Source organism: Ceratotherium simum, chromosome 17 (genome assembly GCF_057802395.1).
Source record: "Ceratotherium simum simum isolate JZ-2026a chromosome 17, ASM5780239v1, whole genome shotgun sequence".
NCBI lineage: Eukaryota > Metazoa > Chordata > Mammalia > Perissodactyla > Rhinocerotidae > Ceratotherium > Ceratotherium simum.
In genome coordinates, this window is record NC_141916.1 from 53726708 (window position 1) to 53748683 (window position 21976).

At 44.2% G+C, this 21976-nt stretch overlaps 2 protein-coding genes across 9 annotated transcripts in view; both read right to left on the reverse strand.

Annotated features, from left to right (window-relative positions):
- LOC147914827 (antigen WC1.1-like) overlaps window positions 1-2340 on the reverse strand; it is a 114487-nt gene extending 112147 nt beyond the window's left edge. Inside the window, exon 1 of the mRNA XM_087441926.1 lies at window positions 2271-2340. Within this exon, the coding sequence (XP_087298052.1) occupies window positions 2271-2340 (70 nt within the window). The remainder of the gene's footprint in view (window positions 1-2270) is intronic.
- A 1731-nt stretch (window positions 2341-4071) lies between these two features.
- PEX5 (peroxisomal biogenesis factor 5) lies at window positions 4072-21401 on the reverse strand. Of its 8 annotated transcripts, none has more exons than XM_004438675.3 (16): window positions 21334-21401; window positions 20524-20686; window positions 20152-20187; window positions 19748-19880; window positions 19416-19547; window positions 13671-13776; window positions 13067-13157; window positions 12560-12670; window positions 12221-12313; window positions 11491-11586; window positions 7590-7733; window positions 7326-7396; window positions 6709-6921; window positions 6216-6381; window positions 5719-5876; window positions 4072-5539 (listed from the first exon to the last, which is right to left on the reverse strand). In XM_004438675.3, the coding sequence occupies exons 2-16, from the start codon at window positions 20668-20670 to the stop codon at window positions 5338-5340; spliced, it is 1899 nt and encodes a 632-aa protein (XP_004438732.1). In that variant the 5' UTR covers window positions 20671-20686; window positions 21334-21401; the 3' UTR covers window positions 4072-5337. The 8 variants fall into 8 exon arrangements, with proteins under 8 accessions (XP_004438732.1, XP_004438731.1, XP_087298934.1 ...); XM_004438674.3 differs by having other exon boundaries at window positions 11491-11610; XM_087442808.1 differs by lacking the exon at window positions 21334-21401 and adding an exon at window positions 20842-21121.
- Window positions 21402-21976: the final 575 nt, after the last annotated feature.

Below are 21976 nucleotides of genomic sequence, written 5' to 3' on the forward strand. Positions count from 1 at the left end.
ATGGCAAAATCCAAGACAGTGACAATACCTAATGCTGGTGAGGATGTGGAGCAAAATGAACTCTCACTCACTGCTCGTGGGAATGCAAAATGGTACAGCAACTTTGGAAGACAGTTTGGAAGTTCCTTACAAAACTAAACATACTCTTACCACACAATCGAGCAATAGTGCTCCTTGGCTCCTTGCTACCCAAAGGAGTTGAAAACTTTTGTCCACACAAAACCCTGCACATCAATGTTTATAGCAGCTTTATTCATAATTGCCAAAACTTGGAAGAAACCAAGATGTCCTTCAGTAGGTGAATGGATAAATAAACTGTGGTACATCCAGACAATGGAATACTATTCAGCACTAAAAAGAAATGAGCCATAAGGCCATGAAAAGACATGGAGGAACCTTAACACATATTACTAAGTGAAAGAAGCCAATCTGAAAAGGCTACACGCTATATGATTCCAACTATATGACATTCTGGAAAAGGCAAAACTATGGAGACAAAAGATCAGCAGTTGGGCAGGGGTGGGGGGTGGAGTGATGACTAGACAGAACACAGAGGATTTTAAGGGCAGTGAAAATACTCTGTATGTTATAATGATGGATATAGTCATACATTTGTCTAAACCCATAGAATGTATAACATCAAGTGAACCCCAAGGTAAACTATAGACTTTGGGTGATTATGATGTGTCAGTGCAGGTTCATCCTTGGTAAAAAATGTACCACTCTGCAGCCTGCCTGGTGACATAGCAGTTAAGTTCACGCATTCCACTCTGGCAGCTGAGGGTTCGCCAGGTCAGATCCTGGGCATGGACCTACGCACCACTCATCAAGCCACGCTGAGTCAGCGTCCCACATAGAAGGACATACAACTATGACATACAACTGTCTATGGGGGATGGGGAGAAAAAAGGAAAAAAGGAGGAAAATTGGCAACAGATGTTAGCTCAGGGCCAATCTTCCTCAAAAAAAAAAAAAAAGCACCACTCTGGTAAGTGATGTTGATAATGGAGGACACTATACATGTTTGCAGGTATGGGGTATATGGGAAATCTCTCCCTCAATTTTGTTGTAAACCTAAAACTGCTCTAAAAAATTTAAATTTAATTTTAAAATTAAAAAAGAAAGAAAATACAGAGGAGCCTCAAGGAGGCCATGCCATGCAAGCACCATTTAGAGAAGTGGGTACCCTAGCACGCTTATGCGCTTGTCTGGCTGGTTTGACAGTATTGGGGAGATGGCCCATCAGCAACCAGAGTCTGCGGCCATTAAGATGTCTTATGGAACTAATTTCCATCACTCACCAAGCAGGCTTTTAATCATTTCACCTCCTATCAGTTTACCTATAGAGGGAGAATGCTCTGGTCATATTGAAGAGAGCACTCAGACTCAGATTTCTTTTTTTTTAAACGCCACTCTTTACAGATTTGTATCATACAAGAACAAACAACTACTTCAGTGGATCCTGTATGCCTGGTAACTTGCGGCCTTATACCCTCTTCATTTACATTCTCTCTTGAGGCAACGTAGCTAGTACCAGAGCCTTAAATACTGGCTATGAGAGTCTCAAATTTATATGTCTAGCCCTGACTTCTTCCCTGAGACTTACATATCCAATTTATCTACTTGATATCTATACTTGAGGAGATCTCTACCTCCAATGTAACGTGTTCACTATAGAACTTGATATTTTCCTTCCCAAACCTGCTCCATCTCGTTTCCCCTTTCTCAGTTCAGGGCCACACCATTCTTGCAGTTGCTCAGGCCAAAAACCTAGAAGTCAGCCTTCATTTCTTTCTTTTTTTTTTTTTTTTTGTGAGGAAGATCAGCCCTGAGCTAACATCCATGCTAATCCTCCTCTTTTTGCAGAGGAAGACTGGCTCTGAGCTAACATCTATTGCCAATCCTCCTCCTTTTCGTTTTTTTTCCCCCAAAGTCCCAGTAGATAGTTGTATGTCATAGCTGCACATCCTTCTAGTTGCTGTATGTGGGACGCGGCCTCAGCATGGCCGGAGAAGCAGTGCGTCAGTGCGCACCTGGGATCCGAACCTGGGCCGCCAGTAGCAGAGCATGTGCACTTAACCACTAAGCCATGGGGCCGGCCCTATCCTTCATTTCTTTCCCTCACGCTCTACAGTCAACCCAGCAGCAAGCTCTATCAGTTGTACCTACAAAATATATACTGAATTTGTCCAACTTCCTCCATCTCCATGCTACCCATCCATCCCCTCCACTCCATCTCCACCCTAGACTAAGCCACCAGCATCTCTCACCTGGCTTACTGCAGGAGATTCCTAACTGGTCCAGCTGCTTCAGCTCCAACCCAGCCTCCCACATCCCCATGATCCATTCTTTACACTGCAGCCAGAGTGATCTTTTAAAATTAAATCACACCACACCACTTTTCTGCTTAAAACTCCCCAGTGATCTCCTGTGGAACTTAGAATAAAATTCAAACTCTGCACAATAATCAGAAAAGAGCCTACCAGCCATGGCTCCTGACTATTTCTCCCCCCTCTCTCCTGCTAGTCTTCCTCTCCTTCACGCCAGCCTTCTTCCTGTTGGATTGCACAGAGCTCTTTTAACCTCAGATCAGAGCCTTTGCATTTGCCCCCTGGGACCTGGACTGCGCTTCCCACAGAACTCATCATGGCTGGCTGCCCCCGGTCACTCAGATCACCTCATAAGCAAGGTCTTTCCTGACCACCCTAACATCGCCTCCACAAACCCTCCCCTTACTCTCTAGTGCAACGTGCCATTTTGAGTTCTTCATAGCACATATAACTGAAACTTTCTTATTTACTCATTGATTGTCTCTTCCTCAGACCTAGTCTGTAAGCCATGAGAGGAGGAACATTGTCTGCCTTGTGAATTGTATCCCTGGTGCCTGAACAGCACCTGGCACGAGATGGGCTTAGTAAATATTGGCTGGATTTGATGTGGGTTCAAAAGACATACCTGGAACCGATCATGCAAAAAAGGCATCTTCTTGGATGCCTTCAGGCCACTAAAAGCAGGCAAAGTAGATAAGCCTGGAGACCTTGCTTAAACCAGAAGTTATCTCAACTCTCAAGCTTTCTACTCGGCCAGACTTTTCTTTCATGTATCTACACACTGTAGAAAAGGCTGCTTCAGCCTGCCCAGCACACTCCCAGGCCTGTGGCTTTGTACTGACAGCCCTTCAGAGCCCAGGACACCAGTGACCGCATAATCACCCAGGTGGTAGCAACAGATGCCACCACTGCCTCCTGCTCCCCTCCCCGACGGAGTTTTATTTTCTTTTCTATGAAAGTATTCACATGCACTAAGAAAATTTGGAAATTACAGAGAAATATGATGAAGCAGGGGAAAAATTACTCCATCTTCACACTTTTAGCATATTGGGATATTTTCTTATTCTTTTCAATTCATTTTTTTCTTGAGATAATCTATAGTTAGCTAACCTTTTTTTCTCATCATATTGTTAGCATTTACTATCACTGAAAATTGTTCCATAAATTATTAGCTAAATAATATTTCACTGTCTGGATAATTTAGTGAACCAGTTCTCTTTTAGATTTTTTTTTATTCTAACCTGGCCATGGACAATTATCTCCAAATATAAATATGTTTATAATTTAAAATTTTTCCCCAGAATAGATACCCATCTTGACATGGCTCTTGATACAGTTCCTGATAAAACCAGGTAGAGCCAGAAGAAAACCTTTAGAAGCCCTAAGCATTGGTAAAACTACCAAATCCTCCCATGAAATTAATAAAAACAATACCAAACAATTATATAGCATCCCATATTTTCCTTTATAGTAGTAATGCAAGTGTAAGAAATGCATGATTGTTAAATATCTGTCTCTCCTGCTAAACCATAAGCTCCAAGAATGCAAAAACCTGTTCACCTTATTCACAGTACCTGGCATATATTAGGTGCTCAAGAATTACTGGATAGATGATAGGTAATCAATACACCAATGAGAATTTGAAAGCCAGAGAGAGAAGAGGAAAACTGTTGAATACCAACCCTCCAAACACCAACCCACCCCCAACCACCCCAACTTCACACCTGTCAGAGAACTCATACCCACGTCAGTTCCATTTATTCTTCATACAAATATTTTACAGTTTTATTTTTAAATCATTTACACATATTTATACAAAGAAAAATAAATTTCAGGATGGAACCTTGGGACCATGGTAGTTTAAAAAAAGAAAATTCTCTCTGATCATTAGCTACTGAAGACAAGGCAAGAGGCTTTGTAGTCATTTCTGAGAGTCAGTATGTCTCCCATGCAGGGGGCAGTGGACAAGAATCCAAGCTGCTCCCTCACCTACACCGTATGGAGGTAATATGGGGGATGGGGATTTTTCAACGATCTCCCCTAGAAACATTTCAGGAAGTACAAGGCTTATGGTAATACTGAAACCCCTCTTTGCTAGGAATTTGGCAAGATTGCAATTTCTGAACCAGCTTTCTAGAAAAGCTAGCTTAATTCCTACTCGCAGGTCTTTCTAAGAGGAGGGATTGCTGCACTCACATATCCCTCATCCCACTTGCTCTGTCCTCCTACCAAAGGCTCCAAAACCAAGCCCTTGATTTGATCCCATCTGGTCCCTTCTAGGCTCATTCCACAAATGAGCCTTCTTCCTACCCCACACCCAAAGGACTCTCTGTAGCAACTGACCCCTGCAGCTCCTGAAGACCCCTACAATAAAGATGCCAGCCTTACTGCATGCAGCATCATACCCAAGCAATCTGAGCTACAGCCAGGAGAGGTCCAAGAATGACAGAACTCTGAGCACCCCTATCAAAACTCAGCTCTACTGAGCCAAATCAACATTTAAATCAAACAGGCCAACTCCTAACACATCTCATCCTAAATACAGTCATCACAGAAGTGCACGGTAGAAGAACCTCCTATACACAACTGCTCAACAAAGCTGAACTAGAGCTGAACTATCATCAATTCCCAGTAAAACTAGGGTAAAGGACAGACATTACAAATGTGGGAGACCCTATCAGAAATGGCCACTGATGACAAGTTACCCTCTATCTTTGGGTCCTATCCAAAAAGCAGCACCAAGAAAGGGCATGATGAGCAGAGAGATCCATAGCTAGATGTACAGCCCTTGAATTACCAAGGGACTCGGACAACACAGCTCATTTTCCTACAATTATGTAGGAACTAGAAGACAGACTACCCACCCCTACATTGAGGGAGCTCCTGAGAGGCCATACTGCTTGTGGTCATCAGCCCACCCCCTTGGTAGGCCCAACTGGGGAGAGGGAGTCACATCCAGAGCAGGGACCCCTCCAAGTGGACACTCACAGGGCAGCCCATCCCACTGTCACTGGGGCAGGCCAAACATAGCTAGAAGGGTGGACAGATCTCGGGCATCAGCTGCCCCATAGGCATCACTCTGGCCTAACATAGACAATGCCAAACGCAGGGTACTCCAGATGTTCTCTGACATGGCGCCCCCTTCATCCCGAGGGCCCCGGCTTTTCCTCTGCATGTTCAGGGCCTCCAAAAAGTGTTCCACAGCCTCCCTGTAGAGAAAAGCAGTAAGAGTTGGTGAGCAGAACATCAATGGAAGGAGACAGCTCAGCTGGCATGGGGAGGAAGAAAGCTGGGGCTGGTTAGTCAAATAACAGGACCAGAGAATGAGCAGCTAGGGCCAAAGACAGGGAGAAAGTTCATTCATTCATTACTCAATAGATACTCTCACCGGTGAGCCCCAAGGTTGATGCAGCTGATGCCCAGGTTATAGCGGGACCGTATATAGCCAGGCTGTAGCTCAAGGGCCCGACGGTACGCAGCTACTGCTTCTTCACTCTGGTTTCCATTGGCCAAGGTGGCCCCTAGCTTATTCCACAGCAAATAGTCCTGGGATAGAGATGGAGAAGGGTTAGGAACATGAGCCAGATTCAGATCAAATTCACCCCATTCCTCCCTCTGGGTCTCTGCTTAGCTAATATATGTTACTATCCCATTCCTTTCTCCTCAACAGTTCTTTGCGTGGCCACAATGTAACCGCCCTCATCCCCTGCAGACTCCCTTGAGTCCAGATGACCCTGTACTCCCACCCTTCTTTTCACAATTCTCCCAAGGCAATCAGTACATGGAACATTAGAATGAAATATCCCATGACTCCAAAAGTCCCAACAAACGATTCTTCAATAAGGTACAGCATCATGTCCCGTTTCCATTCCTCCTGAGGCTCACATTGGGACGAACGCTGAGGGCAGCTGTGAAACAGTCCACCGCCTTGTCATACTCCCCACTCAGGTTGAAAAGGACTCCCAAGCCACACTGCACATCAGGGTCAATGGATGTAGGGTCCAGGCGCACAGCTGCCAAGAAGAGCTCTTTCACTTCAAGAAACAGGGAGCTGGATAAGGAAGAAAAAAGGCAAAAAGGAGATATGTAGTTATGTCTATATTCCTACCCCTCCAAAGTAATTCCTTAATTAGTCAATCACATCCCCAAGATTCATCACTCTATCAGCCATCCCTCCTACTCCCAAATTCCAACTTAGAAGCCTCTTTCTCCATTTCAGCCCAGCACTGTACTGTAGAATGCAGACCTCCTTCAAGTTGATCCTGGGTCTCCCATCCCACTCTTAGATCCTTAAATCTCAATCTATCCACACTTTCAAAATCACGGTCCTCCTCCTACTCAGGCTACATTCGTCATCCCAGGAACCCCTCACACTCACTCAGACAACAGAGATCCCAGGATGCGCTTGCTGGGGCCCAGTGCTGCCCCACTGGCCCCTTCTTCACCAGGCACCACCAGATGGGCATAGGCTGGTGTGTAGCGCAGCCAGTCTCGCAGAGTTTCACAGGCCTGCCGCTGCAGGGATTCGTTGGTGAAGCTTACAGCCAGAGCCATCAGTGCTGTCCGGTTATCTGGCTTTAGCTCCAGACACCTGTTTGGACAGAGATGGGCAGAGCTGGTATTGCAGTGACACTGGCACCCATCAGCACCCTGGGATCCAAGCCAAGCTTCAGAATGCAGAGTCATGATGGCCTCACCTGCCAACTCCCTCAGAAGAATCCTCTACATGTGAGTTATTAATAAAGTTACAGAGCTCAGAAGAGGAAAGTTTTAGCAGCCAGGGAACCAGCCAGGATCCAACAAATAAAATCAAAAGCTGATGAATGAATGGAATCAGTTATCTCCAATTCACTCTAAACCTTAGAGTTTCACCGTGAGAAAACACTCTTGTTAGTGGCCAGAAGGAAAACGAGGGTCTGAGTCTGGGCTCCTATCACGCTAAAGTCTATTTGTAGAGCCCTGGAACCACCTCACCCCACCTTTCAGCGTACTCACCTCCGCAGCGCGCTGATGGCTAAGAGTTCTTGTTCATTCTCTGCCTGGGTGGTACCCAGATACTGCCAAGCCTACAGAGAAGATGACAGATTACATCACCTCCGTATTCACCTTTCCATCCCTGCTTCCTCTGGCTTCCCCTACTCACCATCTCACTCTCACCACACCCCCCAGGCCCTAATCCATGTGCACTGCTCTTTGGGGCCTCCCTCAAAACTGGAGGAAGCAGTCTCTAATTTGAAGTCAGAAAAACGAGTCACTCACTTCCATGTGCTCAGGATCTTGCTGCACAGCTGCCTCAAAGAGCAACACAGCATTTGGCAGGTCCCCCTCCCGAAGTCGCCGCAGCCCTTCCTCGAAAGGCTGGGGGTGGTCACGCAGGGGGTTCTCCTCCTCAAACTGGTATCCCTAGAAGGAAGAGAAGCCAAATGAGAAACTCTCTAAGAGGGAGTCATCACAGTCAGAGCAACAAGAATGGGAGATGACAACCGAGAGAGGTGGAGAAAAAGTTGAAGGCTTCCAAAACGGTATTTGAATTAAATGCTGGCAAATTTTCCATATCATAGAAGAGATCATCTATGACTACAGTAAAATCATTCAGGATTGTGCTCACGCTGCTATCTCCTGTTCACAGTAACTGGAAAGCTAGGCAAGTCTACAAACTCTGATCCATGCTGGGAATAAGCTTATTTCAGGAAGTCCCTATAGGCCTGTATTTCCATATCCTTGACTTCCCACCACTGGACAGAAAACATTTCTTAACAGGATCTGCTTACAGTGATGAGATAAGCTCCCCTTGGCTGTTCAAAGGTCATTTCCTGTTATCCTGCAATAGTGTGATAATGTATACAGGAAAGGCAATTTCGAGTCAGCAGTCCTGCCATTCAAATGCAACTCTTCACCTAGCTCATGGAGTCACTGTGCGCACTGATTAGAACGTGTTCAAGCACTCTGAAAATTTTAATTTATTCCCCACTTTCATTCTTAAAAGTTATTAACATTAATCTGTATCTGATTGTATGAAAGCTAGATCCCAAAATCCTGATGGCAGAAAATGCTTCGGAAAAATACTGCTCTCTTCTAGCTGAGAATTTCACATTTGAGGGAAGAGTTATGATGCTATGTGCGAAGCTTTGTCTACTGGTATTTCATGTTAGGCAGAGAGGTAATATAGTAAAATGGGAGTTACTAGTAAGTCACGTGACTTGGGACAAGCAAATAAAATGTTCCTTTTTGGTGGTTACCATCACAAAACAATACACCAGAATGAAAACAAGATGCAAAATACCAGGCAGGGCTCTTCTAAATGTAGTTAAGGACAAATTAGAAGGAAACTGTACATAACAAAGACATGAGTGAGGCCCTTTTTCACTATTATTGTGAAACTGCTGAAGAACTAGAAACATTAAATCTTACCAGCAAAGTTTCAAACCATTATAAGTCATCAGACTGAAATTATTTGTGACAAATAAAAATTAAATAATTACAATGTAGGGTTAAGAAGCGAGACATGGTATAAGAGGTGGATTTGGGATAAATGTATAAAAAGCATATTCATGTTGAGAATAGGTAATGTTCCTGGGACATCTCTGTATTCAGAAGGTAAAAAATGACCCTAAAGCAGGGATCAGCAAGCCTTTTCTGTAAAGGGCCAAATAATAAATATATTTTATCACAACTATTCAACTCTACCATTGTAGTGAGAAAGCAGTCAGAGACAATATGTAAACAAATAAACATGGTTGTGTTCCAATAAAACTTTATTTACAGACACTAAAATCTGAACTTTATATAATTTTCACATCACAAAATATTACTTTTCATTTTCTTTAACCATTTAAAAATGTTAAAGCCATTCTCAGCTCACAGGCCATATAAAAACAGGTGGTAGGCCAGATTTACCCACAGGCCACAATTTGCTGACCCCGCCCCCACCCTAGAAGATTAGAGTTCAACAAAATACATCCTTCTGTATTCAACCTCAACTATGTCCGTCATCAATCCATGTTTTAAGCCACCCTGTAGGAAACAGATCACTGTCACCTATAACACAATTTTCCAATGAAAGTAATTCCTGCCTCTCAGTGCTACTGAGAGCATCAAATGAGAATATTCACCAAAGCCTTACCAAAAAGCTTCAAATGCTATTCCTGAATAGGTATTATCCTTAGGAGACAATGCAACAAATCAATGCCATCAGGTTGCAACCACAGGGTTCTCCAAGTACCCTCCTGTCCATGCTATCTGTCCTTGAAGTTTCATCAACTGCTGATCAGAGAGGAATTTTTCAAAATTAGAATATTTGCAAAGATGGGGAAAAAAGAGCACTCCGGAGGAACCTTCAACAACCCACTGAATATACAATAAGCTTGAGATCGCTGTTACATCCTAAAAAGTCTAATCCAAGCTAATCATTAGGTCTGACCCATTGTCTGGTCTATTCCAAAATCTCAAAGGATCAAACTGCAAAAACAGGATCACTCCTAAGAGTCTGTCCCAGCACAGAAGCTTCTCCTTTATGCTAACACTATGCAATATCTGCTCGAGCTATAGGTGCTAAGTTGTCTTAAAAATTTAAAGACTATCAATAAAAAATAGCACATTCAGAGACCCATGAATTTATCCAACATCAGCCATCAGCGTCAGATCCACATTTGAAAAAAAAAATGTACTACTAACATATAATTCAGAAATAGTTAGCATAAAGCCAGATAAAATCCTAATCATTCATTATTAGTGAGTAATAAAGTACAGCATATTTTTGCAGAACATTAATGCAAATGTTTCTAATCCTAATTTTGCAATAACCCAAGGTATCAGTGACAGCAAATAGGGTTCAGGAATCTAAAAACAAAATAATATTTTTAAGTTTTGAAATTAAAAAATGTATTCCACCTAGTATGTCATTAATATGAGAGTAAAAAATGCTAAGAGGAAACGCTGTTCATATGAAATTGGCACTATGTCTATATTTATCAAAAGCATGGAAATTTTTATCTAAAATTTATAATTTGCCATTTAATGGGGCCTATGCAACTTACCAAATTGTTACTACAAATTAATAAAAGTATTATCTCCAGGTATTTCCTTCAGTTCTTCCTCATCAGAATTCTATAGAAGAAACCCTTATTATGGCAAAACATAGGGCAGGGTCCCAAGAAGGTAAGCTCTCTTTTCTATTATATAACAGGATAGCTCTCAGGAATTCAGGTTGGAATAATAAACAAATTCATATTTTTCCTACAACTAGGTTTTTCATTAGCTTTCCAATTCTAGCCTTTTTTAAGTTACCTTGAACTTTATATTCTTCCCTATCTTGGCACATCTCCCCTACAACAAGATCCACCTCCAGCATCCTGCTTTCCATCTCAGGCTCTGGTTCGAGCCCCAGAATCCTTTCCCAACCAGACCTGAGCTGAAAAACAGACTTCACTACTCACCTCCCCAGTTCCTGTTTTGCATTTTTCAAAACCAAGCAATTCTCTCCCTTCCCCCTCATGCTTCAACTCAGCAGCTCAATTATTAACCACATCCCCAAATACCCTACAACCCACTAGCATATTTTTTTTCACAGTGAGACCTCTGAAATAACACACACTTCTAAGTCAATAGTATATGCTATATGCAAAATTCGATCATCTTTCACTGACTGCTGGGAAATTTTCCTTACATTTAAGTTACTTAATATAATTCTTTGAAAACACCCTAAATTGGGGCAAGTAGTATCTACAAGAAAAGAAGTTAAAATAAACTTATGAGTTAAAAAAGTAAATAGATATTAAGGTATGGAAGAGAGAGAGAGAGTCTACTAACTACCACTCTCTGCCAAAGGAGTTATCAATATTCTCAAAATGTCCTCAATCGACCTCCAAAGCAGAGCTCCTTTGTCTATGCTTTTAATGCATCATGTGCAAATCTCTATCCTAGGTATTATGTCACTGTATTATTATTTGACAAAGGTGGTCTACTATTATTAACCTTTATATCCCAAGAAGAAAGCATACATTCAATTACTGGAGGAGAGCAGGGGCAAGGGAATGATTCAGACTTCCTTTCGTGGAAAGGGGCTCAAAAAATAATTACTTAAAAGTGGGTACCCTTCAAATTCAGGATTAATGGAGAGACAATAAAACAGAAATCCTGCAGTCTGAAAACTAGTTCTCACCTTATCATAGGAAGCAGACGTGAGGTCATCATAGTCAGAAAGCCAGGGGTGAGCCTCAGCATCCCGTTTCGCCATCTCCTCCAACTCTGCCTGCAACTTGTCCCAGAAATCGACATCAGACTGTAAGGAAGGGAAGGCAGATAGAAAGAGGAGATCCATCATGACCACCCCACCCTCAGCTCCACTAGGATGGATTCCCTAAGGCAGTAGTTCTTAAATTTCAATGTGTTTAAGATCATCTGAAGAGCTTTCTTAAAATGCAGATTCCTAGATCCTACCCCCAGATTCAGATTCAGTAGTCTGTCTAGGGTGATGCCTAAGATTTTGCTTTTTTTTTTTTTTTTGTGAGGAAGATCAGCCCTGAGCTAACATCCATGCCAATCCCCCTCTTTTTTTGCTGAGGAAGACTGGCCCTGAGCTAACATCCATGCCTGTCTTCCTCTACTTTATGTGGGATGCTGCCACAGCATGGCCTGACAATCGGTGCATCAGTGCGCGCCCTGAATCCGAACCCAGGCCACCAGCAGCAGAGCGCGCACACTTAACCGCTATGCCACGGGGCCGGCCCCAGAATTTGCATTTTTAAAAGGCAACCACTCCAAGCAATTCTGACACAGATGATCTAGGAACAGTGTGAAATACAAAGTTTATCACCTTTGATGTTAATACACCCACTCTCTCCAATAGTGTTTTTTCTTGGGGTGTCTGCTCCTGCACTATCTGCTCTCACCTCTATAGCTGACTTGGCTCGTTCAAACTCCATATCAAGGGCAGATGTGTTTACTGGTCTTGTGAACTGGTCAACCCAGGCCTCTGATGTACCCTGTGACAAAGAAGGATGGTCATACCACCACCAACTTTCTACCACTAAATACCCATTAAACACCACCAACCTGGACACTTCTGAGAAGAACATTCTCAGAATCTCTTTCCCACCCACTCAGGACCTGGATGCTACCAAAACAAGCTGGCAATAAAATCCCTTCCCCATCTGGGACCACTGAACACTGAACCCAAGGCTTCCCACCAGCCGGCTCTGAAGTGGGACTGGGAAGTGACAACGTCCTACCTGCTGCTGTATAAACTCTGCTGCCCACTGTTCTGCCTGAGCTCGGCCCGACCCCGCACCGGACTCCAGGGACACCTGCCCCTCGCCAATCTGCCGCACGAATTTCAGGAACTGGGGCACAGAGACACACATAGGCCACTTGGGAGAGGACTTCCAGGTGTGCACTCTCAACCATGCCCAAGAGGAGCCTGCACTTGCCCCTCCCCCGACCATCTCTACCTGCAGACAAGATATGCTAAAGACCCTGAGAAACGTGGAGCGCAAAAAGAAAGGGATTTCTGGCTCTAAGATTTAAGGCACAGAAAAGAGAAAGGGTTAGTAGGCAAGGAAATGAGGGAATGAATACTGGAAGGAAGAGGCAGGATCCTAAGTCACCGTTCTCCAGAAAGGAAGGAACAGACCTATGATCTCATCTCCTTCTCTTTAAACTAAACTGGGTAAGACAAGCAAGACTCTTGACTTCCAAGACCAGCTCTGCTGGCAAAGCAGCAGTGGGATGTGGCTCACCTCAGAGTTAGCCAATTTGGGGTCATCCACCTTGGCCACAAAGTCATTGGCCGTGTGCTGCAGATCCTCCTCAGGATGATATTCATCATACCTGGAACAGGTAAAGACAAACTAATTTTACACATTAGTCTGCCAGCACTTCCCCATGCTATTCCCCACCCCTGGCCCATGGCAATTACAGTTCTTACTGGGGAAAAGAGAGGGCGACTCTACTCCACCCTCTTGTTGAGGACCTACAAATTCCGATTTACATTAAAGAAGGACATTTGGGCAGGAGTGGCAAAGCGTTACCTACATCCCTTTAGCTCTCCTTTCCTAAACATATCTTTGCACAGAGAAGGAAAGGACAGGCTCCAAATTAAAAAAGGAACAGGGTGCATAAGGTAAAGTTACAAATTTGAGGTTAGGATAGTTAGGATTCTTGAGTCAATTATATCTGAGACAAATTCATAGGAGTAATAATACAAGTGGAAACTTTAATGTAGAAAATGAGGGAACTGCAAGTTGGTTTGAGAATGTGAATGGAGGAGGTTGGAGGAGGCTGGGAAAACTGTCCAATACTCTTTCCACAGGGATCCATCCCAAAAGAAGTAGCTGGACTCACCAGCGATCACTGGCAGCTGTTCCCTCTGGCTCTCCCAGCCACAGCTTCTCCTCTGACTGTTCCAGATATTCTTCAGCCCAGCGGGCAGGGGACACAGACAAAGGGTCTGCAAAGAGCAAAGAGTTAGGGAAATCACACAGGCACAGCAAGGGATCAGGGAAAGACAGAGAACCACGCAGACTCAATTGGTCCTCTGAACCACGCCAGAGCAAGTGAAATCCTACTGAATCTCTCAGAGACTCCTAGTCAACAAAACATTGCTGAATTTTCAACATCCAGCCCACTCCCAAGGGGCCTAGGGCAGTTTACTGAGCTGAGAGCAGGAGGCCAAATAAGGAGGCTCAGGAAAGGAGTAAGGACCAAACCCTTTTGCCTGAAGTGCAAGAGACCTCAATGAGAAACAGCAGGCACCAGGGACTCCACCTTCCTTGAAGGTGCTGCAGAGAACTGGTGAGGAGCTAAGGGAGAATGGAAGAGCTCCTCCTCCTTAACCAAACCTCCATCTACGAGGTTCACACATCCCAACGAACGGAGCCTCTTATTTCACCTTAATATACCCACCAAGAGAATGTGAGAAGCAGAACGCCGGGCTAGAATTAAAAGTACACAGGTCCAGTCTTCCCACTGGATGTTTGTTGTTTTTTTTTAATTTTTTAATTGAGACATAGCATACAAACATGAAAGTACATAAAATGTACCAAACGTAAGTACACTGCTTCATTAATTTCTACATATGAATACAGTCAAATCACCACCACCCAGACCAAGATACAGAACATTCACAGTTTCCTCGCAGACTCCCTCATGCCTCCACCCCCAGGGATAAACACTATTGTGACTTCTGTCACTTTTGATTGTCAGGGCTACGCTTTTAAAACTAATTCTAGAAATTGTCTTAGAAGCTCCAGTGACAATGGGCATCACTGCAACATCAAAATAAACATGTCAAGGCCCCAGACTGAATAAAGGTGCTAAACTGTTTCTCAGCCTCCTGGACTTTGCCCTTTACTATTCTGGGGCCAGAAAAAAAAAAAGCAATGAGACCGAGTATTCAAATGGCCCTAAAGAATGAGTCAACGCAGAGAAGGCATGAGCCTGCAGCGTTCTTTCCTTCTGCTCTGCATCCATGTATTTACAAACCAGATGCTGAAATGGTCATCCTATCTTTGTCCCCAGTTTGAAGATCTGTCACTGCTTTTAACACTGACAAGGCAGATTTATCCCCTCAGTATTAATGAATAACAGAACTTTCTATTCCACTTAACTGAGTCTTTGCCTGAATAATTTCAACAAAGTAATCTCAACATCTGAGGCAGTAATATCAAAATCTGAAAAAACAAAGGATCAAGATTCTCCGAATACACTTAATTATAAACAATAAGCAACATATTATCAATATAATAAAACACATGGTTGACAACTTTTTTGATCATGGACTCTGTCTCTTAATTTCAAGGACTCTCAACGTTTAGGTCCAGATTTCCCTCACTACTTCTTACAGGCAACATTTCTCTTTCCTTTGCCCCAACTAGACTGTTGGTTCTCAAGTGGAGATCTAATAAGGAGATGCTTAATAGTTAAACAGACCTTGTAATGCCTCCCAGTACCTTTGTCCCATTCTGTTGAAAAATATCCAGTCTCTCCTCCTTACTCTCTAGTCACTCCTTACTCTCAACTAGAGTGTTCTGCAAAAGCATATTCTGGCCATAAGTGCCCCTCAAATTACAGAGAACGCCATTTCTGTGAAATGCTCCTCTCAAGATCAAAAAGCAACAGAAAAAACACGAAGCATCTGTACTTTAAAACAGATATGAGGTATGTTAGAAAAAAAAATCCCAGAGGTGAGAAAAGTCATCCTCAAATAGCTATAATCTGGTATCTGCCCATATCGGCCACAAGACTCAGAATTTCCTGGCACTGGGAACCTGTTCCAACAAAGGAATCAAAATAAAATAACCAAAAGACTACCACTCGGCCTTCACAATATTTTTTGAGAAATTCTTACAGAAAATCAGATCCATTTGGATACCTCTGAGATTAAAGCGCCTAAGGCTTACAGAGGGGAAGCAACTATCCCAGGTCATATAGATTGGTACAGTTAGAACCAACATGGATACCAAATATCCAATTCAGAATGTTCACCTCATATAGTTTCTCATTGTGTGTTCATTCCACCTAGACACATCTACCCTAAGCTCAAAAGTCAAAGACTCAGAACTTCCTACCCTTATCCATGAAAGTTTCCATATGCACTAAATACCACAGTGGTACAGAATGTAGGTTCTAGAGTCAGCCTAACTGCATTCACATCCCAATTTCACCACTTATTCACTATACATCTTCAGACAAGTCACTTAACTCTCTAAGTTTCCATTTCCTTATCTATAAAATAGAGATAATAATTGCTATCTTATAGGGATTATTATGAAGACTAAATAAGATAATGCATATACAAAGCACAGAGTAACAAATATTAGCTATTATTATCATTACTCTCTGCTCATGGCAAACCCATACCAAAAGCAGAAAACATGATAATGAGATTGTTATCCCTTTTATTCCATAGCCTCTTCCTCTGCCATCCAGAGGAATGCCAATCATCATCTGCTGGTGCTGCCCACTGCCTTTCCTATGAAAATGCATGTTTATCTCTCATGATTATCATATGAATCTCACACACCATGTTAGCTGAGGCTGGCTAAATTCAAAAGCCCTTAAAGATGTGTTTCATCCCCAGAGCTGAGCAATCACAAGATGGGGAATTATCTGGCCCAGAAGATGTGTGTGTGTGTGTTGGGGGGTGGCAGGGGAGCAGATTCCATCAAGAAATATGGTAGACTAAAAAATGAGCTTCATGTGGTGATGGAATAATTCTGTATCTTGATTGTGGTGGTGGTTACACAAATCTACACATATGATAAAACCGCATAAAACTGTAAACACACACAGATGAGGGCATGCAAAACCACTGAAATCTAATAAGCTCTATAGATTGTACCAACGGCAATTTCCTGATTTTAAACATAACTAACAGTTATGCAAAATGTTACCACTGGGGAAAACAGAATGAAAGATACACAGAACCTTTCTGTAAATTTTTTTGCAGCTTCTGATGAAACTATAACTATTTCCAAATAAAACATTAAAACAAGAAAAAAATTGAGCATCAAGGTTCCTTTTAAACTTGATTCTCGAATCTTAACAATGGGGATTTAAAAATAACAAGTATTTAAAAAATATAATCTTTTCTCATCTCGAAGTATGCTTATCCATAAAGCAATAAGTAACCTATATCATCAATATAATAATATCAGCCACAAATGCTCTGAGGATAATTAAAAATGAATTACCAGAAAATCAATTTCCTTTAGCTCTTTCTCCCAGATCTCAATTCATTCATTCAATAAATATTGAAGGTCCACTACATACAAAGCAATATACTACTGCAATAGGACATTTTTATGACGGCAGACTCCAAATAGCTCAACTTCCCTTTCCGACTTCCCATGTTCCTGCCTGTGTGAAGCAGGCACAGTCCCAAAAGATTACACAAAACAGAAAGAGGGAGAGAGAGAGATCTCCCAAGGAGGATTTACCAGGTAAGACAGGTCCAACATGTTTTTCTATAATTATTTTTCATTTAAAAGTTAAGGAAGGGTCGGCCCCGTGGTTTAGTGGTTAAGTGTGCATGCTCACTACTGGCGGCCCGGGTTCAGATTCTGGGCGCGCACCGACGCACCGCTTCTCCGGCCATGCTGAGGCCGCGTCCCACATACAGCAACTAGAAGGATGTGCAACTATGACATACAACTATCTACTGGGGCTTTGGGGGGAAAAAAAGGAGGATTGGCCGTGGATGTTAGCTCAGAGCTGGTCTTCCTCAGCAAAAAGAGGAGGATTAGCATGCATGTTAGCTCAGGGCTGATCTTCCTCACACACACACACACAAAAAAAAAGTTAAGGAAGATCTTACTGGCTGCAACCAATTTAGGTAACTGTAAATTCAGGTAATTGAACAAAAATCTCATCTATCTCAATGCTCAAAGGACAATGATTTTTTTTCTGAGTTATCAAAAAATGAATGATGCCCACATACTACAACAAAAGTCTCTTTGTGATAAGAGACAGCACTTAAGTCTAAGGTTTGTATGAAAAACTGAGTTTCGGTCTGATGGCGGGTCTTTGTTACAGCTCAGATTTTCACTTGAGGCAACTCCATAGTGAAGATTCTCAATGATAGTGGAACGGTTCTAAGTACGGAGTCTAGAGTCAGACTGACATGAGTTTGAATATCATGTTACTGAATGATTTTGGACAAAGCAACCTTTCTACATTTCAGTTTTCTTATCTATAAAATGGGGGAGGAATACCTACCTTCTAAGTGTTACTGTGAAGAAAAAATGGGTTTAAGAATATAAAGTGCATTTTAATGAAACCAAGATCACCTATTGTTCTACTTAAACCCCCAACTTCAGGGTGGGAAAGGGAGTCATGATAAAAGAGATCAATAGCTTTTATCAAAGATTTGTTTTAGTTGTTACATTTGGAGGTTTTTTCCTTGTGTGTGGAGGAAGTCCTATCTTTAGGAGAATAAAAATGATAGAGGGAGAAAAAAAAGATGGGGGAGAAACCAATTAGATCCCATTAATCATCTCAGGAAAATTTAGGAACTATAATGATGTGAGTGCCCTGCGAGTCTAGAATCTTTGTAACTTTCTCTATTTGTATCTCTTATTATTCTTGCTTTCTTAAATTGGAAAAAGGCTAATGGTGCTTCTCTTTGAGAGCAATCAGGAAGAGGAAGGCTGAAGAGAACGCCCTTCCCCCATGCCCTAATCAGACAGGCTTAGAGGAAGAAGAATCATTGCCAAGGGATGCAGTGAGCATGGATGCTCTCAAAGAGGGAAAACTAGGCTGGGACCCTGAAGAGCTTAAGTTGCAGGCCTGGCAGCATAGCATAATGGTTAAGCTCACAGGGTCTGGAGTCATTCAAACCCAGAGTCAAACCCCAACTCCATCACCTACAAAGCTGTGTCACCCTGGGCAAATTACTTAACCTCTAAGCCTCAGTTTTCTTATCTAAACACTAGGAATAAAACAGTAACTACCTCAAGGGTTCTCATGGGGATTAAACAGATAAAGCATTTAAAGCACTTAACACAAAGCCTAGAACATGGTAAGTAAACATCAGCTATTATTCTTAATTTTTATTATTATCATCAAGGTATGGTCTTTGCCCTCCAACACCTTATACTTCTGGCCCTTGAACTCCACAATTTCACTTTCCAAGGCCCCAACTCTGTTCAAGATGACAATGCCAGAATCCCATGGGCTGTGCTGAATTATTTCTTTCCCTGGGCAACACTGCCATCTATCCAATTTGTGGATCTTCTCCACCCAACTACAGTAATAAAGTTCCAGATAACAAAGAAGTAGACCTAATTCCTCGTGTTCTCTCTTCTCTCTCTCTCTCTCTATATATATATATACATATATGTATCTCCAAAATCTCTTATCCAGTTCAAACCCAGCCCCTGTCTACTGTGTTTCAATTTCCTATTATCACCTAAGGGAAATCAGGTTCAGTGCCCTGTGGAAGGGAGTTAAGAGTCCAGAAAAGTCATAAGCAGCTGAAATCACCCTAGCAGCTGAAATCACCCTATATGCTAAGATGAATTAGGTAACAGTGTAGAACTTTGATTGCCCCAAAGGAACCACTTTGGATTTTCCCATGACAAGCCTCACCTGTAACTTCAGAGATGAATTCTTGGGACCAGTCAGCCTCATTATAATCCTGAGTTACATCCACAGCATCTCCAGCTGCAAGAAACTCCTGAGCCCAGTTCTCAGACAAGGCCAAGTCTGCCACACCAGGGGCTTGAGAGAGAGAAAGAGAGAGAAATATGCATCATTCTATCATACCTAAGGAATCCTGAGTGCACATGAAAACACTCTGTTCCTTTTGTCTCCTTCAGCATCTCAGTTCCCCAATGTCAACAGCATCCAAATATGGAACTCCCTTGGCCCTATCCACATAGAAAATGGTGATCTCCCCTCCCACCAGACTCTGGACCCACCTCTCTGGGGTGCCTGGCGGAAGTTTGACTGTTCAATCTCCTGCATCTCTGCCAAGAGGTCATCCATCTTGAAGGTCTGAGGGGCACGGGATACAAGTGGTGCATTCTGGTCCTGGAGGAATTCAGCCACCAACTGTCAGAAAAGAGATGGTGAAATGAACCCAGCAAGAGGCAGGGTCCATTGGATGGGGGATACTCATGTCAAATACAAGGAAAGGGAAACACAGAAACTATGTTTGGAGTTGTTAATACTCAAAGAACACATTTTAAAAAACAAGCAGGAGGGCTAAAGCAAATCTTGTTTAGTCAGAAAAGTCCAAAGACTGAAATACAGGTGAGCCAAGTTTAAAGTAAAAACACAATGGGCCAAAGAAAATTGCTACAGAAGAGACTGGTATATTTACCTCATCTTCAGAGGCTACTCCTAATGGCTTAGAGACCTAAGACAGAAAAGAAAGGGAGGCAATATGGTCGAGTGAAGACCACAGACACTTCACTCAGTTAAACACAGGTTAAAATTCCAGCTCTAGCATTTACATGACCTTGGGCAAGTCACAAAACTTCTCTGGTCCTCAGTTTCTTCATCTATAAAATGGTTGCCTTCATCTATATAAAGATATACAGCACTTAGTATAGTTTTTAGTAAACACTCATTAAGAGGTAACTACCCTGTACTACTATTTGCAACACAACAGAGAAGGCAGATATCCCCACGTGTCCATCTGGACTCTCCCTCCCAGGCCATCACCTGGACTTTCCACCTCAAGCACACTCACCACCTCAGAGGCTGGGGTTCCTGGCGGCCAGGGGCCAGGCCTCAACCCCTCCTGCCGAAGGGCCTTGTCCTGGGTGAAGTGCCCGGCCAGCTTCATGAGCGGGTTGGCACCCCCGCATTCGGCCTCCACCAGCTCCCGCATTGCCATGGTGACCGCCAGCTCTCTGATGGGCAGAGAAGGTTTGGAACTGAGGTCCTGGAGCCAGACCCTTCCCCAGCCCACAACGCGGCCCGTATTTGGGGGAGGCGGGCAGACGTCTGCCCCAGGTTGTTAGCCACTCGCTACTCTCCACCCTGCGCCTCCTGCTGTGGCTCCCACCTCTGACAGGGGTCCGAGAGGGGGCTGGTGCCCTCGTGCCGCCCTCCTCAAAGGCGACCGCTTTCAGCCTGGGCCTCTCCAGCGGCCTCCACGACTGCGGTCTCAGGTGGGGGGGACAGGCCTGCAGCAGCCACCCCCCCCCCCAGAGAGTCCTGGACCCCAGAAGACTAAGGGGGACAACTCCGCAAGCGGGTTGTAATGGAGCATTGGCCGGGCAAGGGAGAGTGGGGACACCGCCCGACCGTAAGCCCAGCCTCCCACACCCCGAATTTCGTCAGGCGAGCACCGCGGGGGGCCATTCCCTCCCCTTAAGTCACCTAAGCCCCTCCCCCCGCTCGGCCGATCCCAGCCCAGCCCTCCCGCGCTTTGGACCACCCCATCTCCCCCGCCCCGGTCGCAGCTCCAGCCCCGCCCCCGGGACCCGCGAGGACACGGCAAGGCCGGGACAAGACCGGGAGCGTGCCCTCGCGCCCCCTCGGGCCCGGTGCTCACCGCCTCCCGCTGCACGACCCGCTGGGGCACCTGGTGCGGGCTGGAGGGGGGAGGGGAGAGGAGGGGGCGGGGAGTCAGGGGCGGGGAGTCAGGGGCGGGGCTCAGGCTTAAAGGGGCCGTGACTCCCGCGCTGCGGTCGCCGACCTACGGAAGCTGTTTGAAGGGGCGGGCCTTAAGACTGCGACGCAGCGTGACGGGAGGAGCCGTGGGTCTTAAAGGGGAAGGGCTCCTTGCAGGGGAGTCTTGGAGCGTCAGCTCTGAGAGCGCTCAAAAGGATCACCGACGCTAGGGGTTGTTTGATGAAAAAGCTCGAAGAAGAATGGAGCTAGGAGAGGCTTCTTGAGCTTTGAGGGAAAGCCGAGGGTGCCGGATTCTGGGTTCTGCTCATTCTGGCGCTTCCCTGGGGTCGCACGGTGACCCAAGGGGATTCCCCGCCCTTTCTGGGCCTCAGTTTCAGAAAAAGGCCCTAACACGGGAGTTACGGGAGTCAAATCCGTGGCCTTCCCCAGCCTTCTAGGCCTGCCCCCTTCCAGACTGCCCCTAGAGGGACAGCAACACAGTCTGCCTGAAGACAGAGGCCTGCCCCCGATCCCTCGTCCACCTCTGTGTAATGGGGAAAATAGCACTGGATGATGACAAATTC